This window comes from Lagenorhynchus albirostris, chromosome 3 (genome assembly GCF_949774975.1).
Source record: "Lagenorhynchus albirostris chromosome 3, mLagAlb1.1, whole genome shotgun sequence".
NCBI classification, from domain to species: domain Eukaryota; kingdom Metazoa; phylum Chordata; class Mammalia; order Artiodactyla; family Delphinidae; genus Lagenorhynchus; species Lagenorhynchus albirostris.
The window spans coordinates 60,514,677-60,527,511 of record NC_083097.1 but is presented as its reverse complement, the minus strand read 5'-3'; the positions used below and the strand labels follow the sequence as shown (position 1 = coordinate 60,527,511).

Here is a 12,835-nt window from a genome sequence, read left to right as displayed (position 1 = left end):
ATTTCTAAAGGTTTGATCTTCTTACCTTTCTACAACTTGAATCTGCTCCTTTGTCTGGAAGATGGATGAGGTGATCCTTAAGGTCCCCTTTAGCTCTAACATGCTGATTACATAAAATACTGTGAAACATCAATCTTTGAGTGAATCAGTTGTTCTGTTTAGATTTTCTTGTTAATTGCAGATTTAGAAGAAAATGTTGAAAGTCACATGTGTGTTTATTAAAAATAATAATAGTATATCACACTTCTACAGAACTGAGGTACTAACTACGGGATTCACTACCTAGAACTGAAAATGTGTGCAGTGGTAATAAGCATGCTCTCCTATACCATACTTTGTGTCTTCACAACAACCTGCTGGCAGGACAGGTATAATCACCCATGCTTTACTGTGAAGCTCCACGTTTCAACCAGGTGAAATGGCCTGTAAAGGCCACACAGCTTAATAAGTAGCAGACTGGAGGCTGGACCTCAATCCGTGGTTCCCAGTCAGACTTGGGACCAAAGAGTTGGACCTCCTTCCACAACTCTCTTCTGGCTCACCTCTTTACCAGTGCCAGGACCTCTGTATCATGGCTTGAGTGTTTGCTGACACTTGGGTCAACGTTGGCTACTTCCCACCCATGAGCTCTGGTGCTGAGGGTAAGCAAGGCAGCTTTCCCAGAGGAAGCAAGGTTGGCCTTTATTAGTTTCCTATTGCTGCTGTAACAAATTACCACAAACTTAGTGGCTAAAGACAACACAGATTTTATTATCTTATAGTTCTGCAGGTCAGAAGCCTTGAAATGCATCTCAAGGTGTTTGCAGGGCTGTGTTCTTTTCTAGAGGCTCTAGGAGAGAATCTGGTTTTTTGCCTTTTCCAGCTTCTAGAGGCTGCCCACATTCCTTGGCTTGTGGCCCCTTCCTCTTCAAGGCCAGCAAGGACCGGTCTTTCTCACGGGGCATCACTCTGCCTCCCTTGTCCACATTTAAAGGACCCTCTCCTTAAGTTCAGTTGGTCAGCAGCCTAATATCATCTGCAACCTTAATTCTCCCCTGCCAGGTAACACTGCGTTTCCAGGGATTAGGGTATAGACATTTGGGGAAGGCGGGGAGGTGACAGGCATTATCAACCCATCACAGCATTATACTGCCTGACCCAGGTCTGGGGGGTGGGGGTGGGGGTTTAGAAAGGCACATGCCTGATGGGGACCCCCTATTCCTCAGGAATCAACACTTTACTGGGGGTCCTAATCTTTCCTTCTTGTATTAATATTTTACTCAGCCTCTCTGCCCAGTGCAGGGAGTCCTCATAGACTTTTCTGAGAAAGATACCTAGAAGGTGACGATGAAGAATGCCCTCTGGGGGGAAATCAGAGGCCTCCAGAGTTCTGAGAACATTTACAAATTTGTGGCACTGAGTAGGATCTGGCTGACTAGGAAGGCTGGGGGTGTGTGCGCGAGGAGTTGATAGAGCCTTTGGAGTCAGATGTGAATTAAACTCTAAGCTTTCAAAAAAAAAAAAAAAGAACACTCAAATGTTATGATTAGTGAAAATGCTGAAACATAAAAAAATAAAAGGAAATAAACATCTAAGCTCCCAACCACCTACGTTAGCTGTCACCTTGGCAACCAGCTCAATCTCTCTGAAATCCAGTTTCTTCATCAGTAAAATATAGAGAGAAGACACACCTTACAGAGTTGTTATAGTGATTACTATTTAGGCAAATTCTGACATAGTTTAAACTCAATAACCATAACTTCTTTTTTTCCTCTTACTTATCTGAATGGGAGCTCAAAACCAATCCAAAGGACTTCAGAAAGAGCACCCTGGGACGATTCTCGAGAGGAGAGGCACATAAGCCACAAAGGTTTGCCAAGTCATTTTCCCTCATGATGGAACTATTTTTCTATCAAAACATAAATTTCATACCTGATTTGCCAAATAAGCTAATCCAGTCAAACTCAATGTGACTGGTGACTACAAAGGAATCTGACCAATCGTACAAGTAAATATACCAAAACCTACCCATTTAAGCACTTCTGCCTTCAAAGTTGTCACCTTTGAAGACTATACAGTTCTTCCAAAAATGCTTCCATGCTTAAAACACTTCTGGAACTCCTCTTTTAGAGTAGCTCTTGGAATTTCTGGCACATTCTTTAAAACACCCTAAGGTTGGCAAATATTCATCTTACCAGGAAAAGTTGATTTTTGAAAAGAGCTGCCAGTTACTCAGAGCCCAGTCTGATGAATATAACCAGATTAACATTTCTTGTTAATAAGGTGTGATTATAATAAAGCACTGATAATTCTGTGTGTGTGTGGTTCATAAACTGGCCTTGAAGGTGTTGTACATTAAGGCTAAGTAAAGAGAGCACAGTTGTAGTAGAAATTAAAGCCCATTTGAGTGGGTTTATGATGTGAATGAATTCAGATAGCCCTGGGAGTCACTACATATTTAAATAGTACTAGATGTTTCTCTTTATGAAAATCTTAATTATGACATTCTCTAAAATCTGATTTCATAGTATTAAAATGAAGGCTTTAAGGAAAAGCAATAAATGCTAATGAAAGCGTCATTATTTCAGTATATATTCTCCTGGGCCTTTGGTCAAGGTAAGTAATGAGCAGATGAATGAGCTGGCAGAAGTCTGTTAGTAATTGGAAGCTAAGTAACACACTGTCACGTGTTTAAATATATTTAATAATAGTCCACCAACTTTTCCCTGGGCAATGAAACGTAGATGGTTTCTGGGCAATGAAACGTAGATGAGGAAATTTCTGGGCATTTTAACAGAGATGAGGAAAGCTAGCTTTCAGCTGGAAAAATTTCTGAAAGTCATTCTTACTCAGCAGACACGGAACATTGTTTGCCTCCATCACATTAGCTTCCCCAAGTGTGTCTGTTCTTCATCCTCCAGGGACTTTTTGATTTAAATGTCTTCCATCAATTCCAATTTCTAACAACCTGATAAATGTTGCTTTTTTTTCTTGGTACTTCAGTGCTCTATTGTTCAGACTTAGAACCACAAAACCCCAGGGTCTGAGCAGGCAGAGTTACTATTATTTCAGGTAATTAGAGGAGATACATAATCAAATGAGGGGCTGCAGCCTCAGTAAGGTTCTACTGCTGTCCACATATCCAAAACCCTTAAAAACATGACTAAAATATTTTGAAGGCAGAGTTTATAAGATTTCCCTAAAAAGGTCTGATTTAGAGACAGATCTGAAGGCATTAAAAACAACAACAAATTGCCCCTTCCCCTCCACCCCAAGAACTTTGGCTTTTGAAAAAACTTTGAAGTGAACAGAAACCATTTTGGATTAATACTTTTTTTGAAACTATCAAGACCCTCATGTGACTACTTGGCCTTTGCATTCTACCAAATAGTATCTAAAAATAAATGTAAGCTCCAAGACTGCAGCAAGTCTTGCCCAATTTGTTTACTGCTGTATCCCAAGTGCTGAGAATAGTGCCTGGCCTATATTAAGGCCACCTGCTGAAGGAATGCATTGCTGCTGAACTTTTATTCTTATATAAAAGTATCTGAAATCTAGTTGTTCGAGTTCTCCCTGTAGCTTCCCTGCTCCCACAGGGTACTGAGAGCCAGGGTGACCTGCGAGACCTCCCTATCATTTTCTCCAATGGCTTCATTTCCAAAGTCATGCAAAATCCACCCCTTCTTTGAGGATGACCTCAAAGGGTCACCCATGATACCTTCTACCCTTTCTCACCGTCTATCATCTACCGGTCTCCTGTTCATTCTCCAATATTCATTAAGAAACCCAGCTCATGATGCAGTCTTGTCCACGTATCATCACCTCAGGGAATGAAGTCGACCCATCCACTTACTCGCCTCAACCGTCATCCTCCCTGACTTCTACTAATAACCACCATCTCTGCTCCAGGAGTCTACTCCCAACCGTGCCCTTGGTATTTTTTTTTTCTTTTTAATAAATTTATTTATCTTTGGCTGTGTTGGGTCTTCGTTACTGTGCACAGGCTTTCTCTAGTTGCGGTGAGCGAGGGCTACTCTTCATTGTGGTGGCTTCTCTTGTTGCGGAGCACAGGCTCTAGGCACACAGGCTTCAGTAGCAGTGGCGTGTGGGCTCAGCAGTTGTGGCTCGTGGGCTCTAGAGCTCAGGCTCAGTAGTTGTGGCACACAGGCTTAGTTGCTCCGTGGCATGTGGAATCTCCCTGGACCAGGGCTCGAACCTGTGTCCTCTACACTGGCAGGCGGATTCTTAACCACTGCGCCACCAGGAAGTCCCACGCCCTTGGTATTGATAGCACAGCATAATAACACTAACAGTCACTAATATTTGAGGGCTTATTATGCACTGGGCACGGTGCTCAGTGCCACACAGGCCTTCTCTCATTTAAACTTCCCAACAACCCCATGAAGACATTAAGCTAGAGGTTTAAATAAATTTTTAAATGTCACTCGGCTGAGGAGTGGTGGAGCTGTGATTTGAACCCAGGTCAGTCAGACTCTTCAGCCAGTGCTCTTAACCATCCCACTGGGATGAAAAGAATAAAAACTTAAACCCCAGCTCTACCACTCTGTCACACAGACGTTTTGGCCTTGAGCAAAATAAACACCTAAGTCTCAGCTTTCTAATTCATAAAATACTGGCAGAAACAAAGAAGATAATATATGTTAAGTGCTTACTTAGAACAGTACCTAACATACCACAAATGTGTGTTCCATCCACCCTATTAACAAATGCTTAATGAACACCTCCTAAGCATCCAATCCTGTGGCAGGTACTGAAGACCCAGCAGTGACTAAGACAAACAAGTTCTCTGCCTTCACAGGTCTACCCAGCCCCTGCTGCATGCTCAATAATAAATATTTGATAGAACAAGCCCTCAAGGAGGTCTGCTAGCCTCCACTCTGCCTCTCTTCAATCAGCCAGTTATTTTGCTATAAAGCAATCTAATGAGGACCCTTCCGGGCTTAAAATCCTTCAGAAATTCCTCATTTGCAAAGAGATAAGAACCAAATTTCTTAACACATTATGTGAGAGCAACTGTACATAAGTGGCTCAGTTCTCCTCCCTACCCCAACCTCCTCTTCTTTAATCAGTGAAACTCTTTCTTCATTTGAAATCTATTTGGAATCTTGAATTGTAAACCAGATCAATGTAGACCTATTCTGTTAATGGCATGAGAACTGGAGTCACCAGTTTGGCGCTCTCTCTCTCTCTCTCTCTCTCTCTCTCACACACACACACACACACACACACACACACACACACACACACACACACACACCACACACACACACACACACACACACACACACACACACACACCCTACCCCTGTAGCTCCTAAGGCAATGTCACAGGTTCTGTCAAACAGTTTGAAAACCAAGTTTAGATGAGTCTTTTTCTAACTGTAGGGCACAGCCCATTAGTGAATTATGAAATCACTTTAGTGGCTGGAATCTGATTTGGAAAACAAAAATAAAAGTGCATTACATGAACTAATGGCTAAGTATTGGTATATAAAACCTGTTATATATGCACACACACACCCTCACATTCTGAGCTGTGATATAAATTGTATTTCTTAATGTGGATCATGGTCAAAATGGCTCGAAAGCCATTGCTTTACATCCTCTTGTAGCTTCAGTTCCTTCCATTTCCTCAGTCACATAAAACTCCATCCATATCAAGCCACTTGTGGTTCCCCAAACCCATCTTGCCCTTCCTCTTCTATGCGTGTAAGTGTATGGTGCTAGGCGCCAGGAACGCAGTTGCAAGAAAAAACAAAATCATGCTTACACGGACAAATATACAAATCACACTATTTAGCTGTGAACCCAAATAAGTAGTCTAAATGAAACAAATATGGATTTTCAAGAACATGTACCAAAGACAATTAGAGAGACAAGGGAGCCATCCCTGAAGAAGAATCAATTAGCAGAGAATCAATTAGCAGAGATCTAACGAATATTAGATATTACCTAGAGTTAACTAGGTAAAAGGGTAGAGGAAGAGCATTCCAGACATAACAAAATATAGGCAGCCCTGGGATGAGAGAGGATATGGCATGTCTGAGGAACTGAAAAAAAGGCCAGAGTGCTGGAGCCCAGAGAACGAGTGGGAGGGTAATATGAGACAGGACGGGAAAGGCTGGCAGTGGTTAGACCAGGTGGGGACTTATGGGCTAGGGTTTTGTTTTCTGTCCTCAGAATAATGGAAAGCCATGAGGACGATTTAAACAGGAGATGATGAAATAGGAGTTTTGAAGACACTGTGTCTGCAGTGTGGAGGACGGACTAGAGGGAAGGAGTGGCTGCAGGAAGACCAGTTAGGAAGCCAGTAGAATAATCCAGGCGAGTAGTGACAGTGAACTGATTCACTATATTGGAAGTCAGGGGAAAGAGGAGAGAGGGTGTGGTAGTGAAATAGAGACCGACTCCTAGGTTTCGGCTTGCATAACTGGGCAGATGGTGCTGCTAGCTGAGAGTAAACTGGAAGAGACAGGGTTTGGAGAAGACTCTGGGTTCAGTCTTAGATAAGCTACATTTAAGGTGACTTTGAGTTGGATATGTGTCCTGCTAAGACAACCTGGAAGCCATGGGAGTATAGCTGGTAAATGAAACTGGGCATATGAGTGTGAGGAAGATACCTGAGCTTGAGCCCTGAATGCCTCTCCACTCTTCCTGGTGTTGTATTTCTACTTATTATAAATGTCTATGAATACACATAGTTAACTACACACTTTTACTGCTTTAAAGTTCAAATATAGAAATGATAAAAAGCAAAAATCTGCTCACTCCTTGGGCTTCTCACTGCGGTGGCTTCTCTTGTTGCAGAGCACGGGCTCTAGGCACGCAGGCTTCAGTAGATGTGGCATGCAGGCTCAGTAGTTGTGGCACACGGGCTTAGTTGCTGCACAGCATGTGGGATCTTCCCAGACCAGGGCTTGAACCCGTGACCCCTGCATTGGCAGGCAGATTCTTAACCACTGCACCACCAGGGAAGCCCCAATCTGCTTTTTTAAATCAGCAATGTAATAAGAATATTCTTCTCTATCATGGTATAGACAGTTCTATCTTACTCATCTGAATGGCTACAAAGTATTACATAGTAGGCCTGCATCACAATTTAACCAACACCCCAAGTCACCACTAATGGATAGCTGGGTTATCTGGCAGACAGTTACCTGCCCATTCAGTAGCCATTGTCGCCCTCTGCCTTGCTCACTGAACCTGATTTTGTTCCAACAAGCAACATGTTCTGCCCTAGGTGATAGTTCATGATTGGCTTAAGGCAAGTGAGACCATCCTGTTGGCCTACCTTTTCAACTTCCCTTGCAGTAATGTTATCAGGCTCTGGCTAATAACCCTAAGTAGAAGTCTGTTGTGAGAGTTTCTGAGTAAGCTTTTGCTTTCCTGATAAAAGAGAACTAACAGGAATACTGACTGCTCTTTCCCCTTTCTTCTGTTTTGGACATGACTATGATGACTGGGGTTCCAAAAGTCATTTTGCAACACAATGCCATAAGCCAGCACTAAGAAGAGTAAAGCAGAAAGGCAAAGAGAAAGCCTGGGCCCTGATACACAGACACACACGTAAACAGTGACTCATTTTAAAGAATCCAAATGTATTTCCACTTTAAGCCTGAAAAAGTAAAAGGAAATGTTTTAGATCAAAGAGTCAAGGCAGAGATATAAGTGATGCCCTACAAAAATAAGAAGCACACTTAGAACACCACAATGGGGAAATACTTTCAGCTGTTCTTGAGAACACTTTTGGATGCTAGGTCTAGAAACGCCTTTCTGGCTCCCTGCCAAGCACACCCCTCTTTCCTGCAACTCGTTAAGGAAGGCCTTTGTATACAATCTCTCCTTGTTGGAAATTTCTATTTCTTTTGCCTGCCCCTTGAAAATGTGCCAAATTAAGAAATAATCTTTTACATGAAAAGTTGGAAGGTGTTTGAATTGGGTGAACCATAACTTTTCATAAGTTCACAACTAGAGTAAGTGAAACATCAGAAGTAAAAACTTTTAAAAACAGACAGAAACCCCCCCCCTTTCTGAGAAAAAGTGCTTCCTGGCTATTTAATTCTAGAAAACAATTTCTGTTATTTCACTGTAATGGTGATGGTTTCTTCCGTTCTCAATTTTGCCAGCTTCTCATGTTCTGGCAAAATATGTTAGATTTCTCAAAATTCAGCAACTTGTAGCTCCACTTAAACACTTAAAGGCTATTAAGTTAATAAATTTATACTGCATGAATAAACTATAGTTTTAAATATTAGACGCAAAACAACTTTATGTGTAATTCAAATTGTACATAATCCATATTTATGCTTCTAAACAAACAGAAGCTCACATTTGTACTACTTTTACAATTTACAAAGTGCTTTTACATACATTTTCCCATTTTCTATTCAAGACAAACATGTGAGTTAAATATTCTCATTTCATAGGTAGAAATAGAACCAGACATTATTCAGTGCTTTAACCAGTATAGTATAGCCCTGAGACTTTAGATCTGCAAAGGGTTTTAATAAAGCAAATATCACATATATTTCAATTTTTATCACCATTTTCAAGTTTCCATTTTCTTAACAAAAGAAAACAATGAAAAAGTTTTCCACAATCTAATAGTAAAAATGGGAAATATTACATAGACAGTTGGATACTAACCCAATGAGTTGAGATCTACCAGAAGCAAGTTTACTCTGAGGGTCCTATATTGTTACCTATATGTAGGGCACCGGCACCAGAACCACATTTAGATGAGTAATTTTTCTACTTTAGAGAAAATAATGCAGGACACTCCTAGTGCCTCCAAGTCTAATGTACATATATGTGTATGTGTTAGGGTATGTAGGTGGCCAAAAAGGATACAGAAAAATACTTAATCTAGATTTTTAGAATTATAGGACCTCTGTTTTTCCCATCTTAGGCCTTTAATAACTTGACAATTGTTTGGTCATATGTCTCATCTTTAGTAATATATTTATTTTTCTTTCCACACCGCCCTTTCTTCCTAAGTACCCTGTACATTAAGACTAGAAACTCCGGGCTTCCCTGGTGGCGCAGTGGTTGAGAGTCCACCTGCCAATGCAGGGGACACGAGTTCGTGCCCCGGTCTGGGAAGATCCCACATGCCGCGGAGCGGCTGGGCCCGTGAGCCATGGCCGCTGGGCCTGCGCGTCCGGAGCCTGTGCTCCGCAATGGGAGAGGCCACAGCAGTGAGAGAGAGGCCCGTGTACCGCAAAAAAAAAAAAAAAAAAAAAAAGACTAGAAACTCCAACAGGTAGCTTTCTTTTTGAATTATCTTCCCCACTGCATACTTTTTTCCAGAATTTTCCTTTCCTATTTCTATATCTTGAAGACATTTCCTTATAGTAGATGAAGGAGCTATATAGCTTATATTCATGATGAGAAAAGATCAGTTCCAGCATTGATTTCCCAGCAAAAAGCTGAGAGAAAAGTTGAACAGAAAGGAAAAGAACAGTGTTAACGGGCAGAGCGGTGACACCTGCACTCAGAAAGCTGCACTGCAGTCTCCGAAAATCTGAGGGTATCCTTTCATTACTGTGCTGCCAATTTACAGAGGAAAATTCTGGCTGGTCATGAGTTCAAAGCAGACCAGTATGTTTAAATTATTGGTTCAATGAATCATTCTTTTTGATGTTATAATGTTTTCCATTGCATTTGAAGACGTTTTCAATAAGTATCTTGAGTTTGAGGCCTTGGCTAGGTAACCCTTCTGCAGTAGAAATCAGATTTTTCTGGCACAACTCCATTGCCAGCAATGGGATTTATCAAAACTACAAATGCCAGCACACTGAATAATTCAATACTGTACTCAACTGTTCATACCTAAGTATTTCAGCTATGAAACAAACCAAAGGTAAATGCTTAATATATAGTACAAATCAACAGATTCTTCACAGAAGAAAACAATGAGACTGATTTGCTACAACATGTCAGCTGTTCATTAGTTCTTCAATAATATTACTTGGGTTATTTCAAATATAATAACATTTATACACCACTACCCATATTTTCTCAACATTTTCTACCTAGGTCCTAAAGGGCATAAACAAGGATGTATATAGTCAGAATTGTTTTTATAAACTTTCGATGTTTCTTTTGTTATGCATCGTACAATAATGGAGAATATAAGGAGACAAGGACAAATGTACATTTAAGCTAGTGGTTACATGAATTTTGCTTATATGGCTAGTTACTTCTATGGGTCTTGCAAATGACAAAATAAAGTAACAAAGCTTGATAAGCTCATCTGTGCCCTGTGAACTTTAGTCCACTCATAGCATAACTTGATTCAGTCACTATTTATTAGTTTTTAAAAATGTTTTTTAAAAACTGCAAACCAGGGCTTCCCTGGTGGCGCAGTGGTTGAGAGTCCGCCTGCCGATGCAGGGGACGCGGGTTCGTGCCCCAGTCTGGGAGGGTCCCACATGCGGCGGAGCGGCTGGGCCCGTGAGCCATGGCCGCTGAGCCTGCACATCCAGAGCCTGTGCTCCGCAATGGGAGAGGCCACAACAGTGAGAGGCCCACGTACCGGAAAAAAAAAAAAAAAAAAACCAAAACGGCAAACCACACTTTATTACACATTTCTGAATCAAGAGGGGGTAAATTGTGACACGGTTCCCTCATGCCACTGACTCTTCTGGAGAGAAAATTTCTGCAATTAAACAAGAGTTTCCAAATTCTATAAAAAAGCTTTTGTGTTCTATGACTGACCTTCACTCTACAGTCCCTTTGACCCAAGGCACAGTCCCTGGTGCATCTTTCTGAGATTTAGTTTCGGGGAAGTTTTCAGCAAACCTCTCTCGTGCTTTCTCCCAGTTCTTTTTGCTCTTGTTTTGGAGAAGGTGAACATCTTCAACTGAAGATGGCTTGCCTGTCCCCAAGCCTGCATGTGTTCGCCGAAGTTGAAGCTGGATCTGTTACCAAAAGTTAAGAAGAGAACTTACTGTAGTATCTAAACACACTGAAATCTGCTATATCCAATTTGGTACTTTAACTATAATTCTTTGAATTAGAAAAGATTGATGCATAAGAAAAAACTGTCAAATGCATCAAATACATACAGGAATAAATACATGATTATACATGATTATACACTGTCTTGCTTGTCAATAAGTACAGTTGACTCTACAGAAAACAGAATGCTCCTTAAACAGCAATCACCAAATTTCACTGAGATGCTGCAGAATCAATCTGTCATCTACTCTAACGAGAAGTAAAAGCAATGGATGTATTTAAACCTACAGTCCAAGCCTCACCTAAGTAAGTGAACAGGTAAGTTAAACATTAGGAGTCATAAAAAGAGAACTTGTTTATTTTCATAAAAGGAGGGGAGGACTTCGCATTATTTTGAGAACCATTACAAGCCACCAGTTACTGAGTGCCTAATATATTTCAGGCACCATCCTAGGGGCTTTATGTTCAGACATCCCTGAAAGAGTTCTCGTTATCCCCATTTTTACATATGAAAACTGAAATCCAAACTTGCCCTAAGTCGCACAGCTAGTAATAGAACACATATTCTAACCTGACTACTAAACCCATGTTCATCCCACTGTACCTCAATGAAATGAGAAAATTTACATTAAACTCACACTGATGCACCCATTATTTCTTCAGGTACCAACTAATTATCAAGAAAGTTCTTTGATCATATTACTACTTTGTAAGGTTTTTGTGAAAGAGAATCTGAACCTCTGATGAACCATGGGACTATAGAATTAAACCACTGTATTGTTTTCCAGACATGATTCTCTCTATTGCTTGTTACATGCTCTGAATCTTGAACCTAAAACAGATTCTCCAGCTAGTACAGAGTCTGCCTGTTCGTAAAGTAACACTGTGATTGCTCTTGCATGTTAGGACAAGGCACAGTGAAGAAGTCATTAAAAATAAAAGACACAGAAGAACTTCTGGCTCAGGAAATAACATTCACTATCCTAGTCTGATGAAGGAAAAAACTCTAAGAGCCTTCCTAAGAACTTTAAAAACAAAACAAAACACATCATAAACACATATATTTGGTAACTGTGATTGCCATAAAGGTAGTAATTATGTCTCTTTTTGCTTGCTACAATACTCCTAGCACTTAAGGCAACACCTGGCATATAGTAAGTACAGTAAATATATCCATTACAAGAATAAAGAATGAAAGAAATCTCAAGTCTTACCGGAGTTTTCATTCCTCCACCGTCCTTCCCTAGGCCCTCTCCTTTTTTCCAACCCATCTTTTCCAACATCTTCCGACCTTTATTGCTATCAGTAATTTCACTTTAGAGAAAAGTAAGATGAGAGTTGACTTCTAAAAGACCATTTAAGTCACATTTATAATAAATTCATGAATTAAAAATAACTGGTACGACTCCTTTAGAAACTACTGGGCATTACCTAATAAAGTTGAAGATACACAAATTCTACTCCTACATATACTACTTAACAGAAAAGGGAGTGTTTTGCAGTCAAATCTAACAATAACCACAAATCAGAAACAATCCAGATGTCCATCAGTGGTAAAGTGGATAAACTGTGGCATATTCATACAAGAGAATATTATATGGCAATGAAAATAAAACGTACCGAACATAACAAAGTAATGCTGAACAAAAAGAATATAGACACAAAATAAATACTAAATTATTCCATTTATTTAAAGTTAAAAAATACGTGAAATTAATCTGATGCTGGTGAAGTCAGTAGAATAGTTACCTTTGGGGAGGAGAGAGGAATAGTGATTAAGAGGGGACACTAGGAGGGTAGGTTTCTGCGGTTACTGATAATTTTCTATTTCTTGACCAGGACATGTATTCTGCAATGTGTTAATCTTATGATG

At 40.4% G+C, this 12,835-nt stretch overlaps 1 protein-coding gene across 3 annotated transcripts in view; it reads right to left on the bottom strand.

Moving 5' to 3' along the window:
• Positions 1-5,527: 5,527 nt before the first annotated feature.
• The window catches only part of AGGF1 (angiogenic factor with G-patch and FHA domains 1), a 47,117-nt gene continuing 39,809 nt past the window's right edge, over positions 5,528-12,835 (bottom strand). Inside the window, exons 13-16 of one of the 3 annotated variants that reach the window (XR_009539503.1) lie at positions 12,177-12,276; positions 10,720-10,922; positions 9,261-9,428; positions 7,595-9,028 (exon numbers count right to left, since the gene is read on the bottom strand). Coding sequence is in view for 1 of the 3 variants with exons in the window: in XM_060143149.1 (XP_059999132.1) it covers positions 10,722-10,922; positions 12,177-12,276 (301 nt within the window). In the remaining 2 variants the exon portion in view is untranslated. Of the gene's footprint in view, positions 5,743-7,593; positions 9,029-9,260; positions 10,923-12,176; positions 12,277-12,835 lie in introns of those variants that run through there. The other 2 variants (XM_060143149.1, XR_009539504.1) reach the window with 2 other exon arrangements.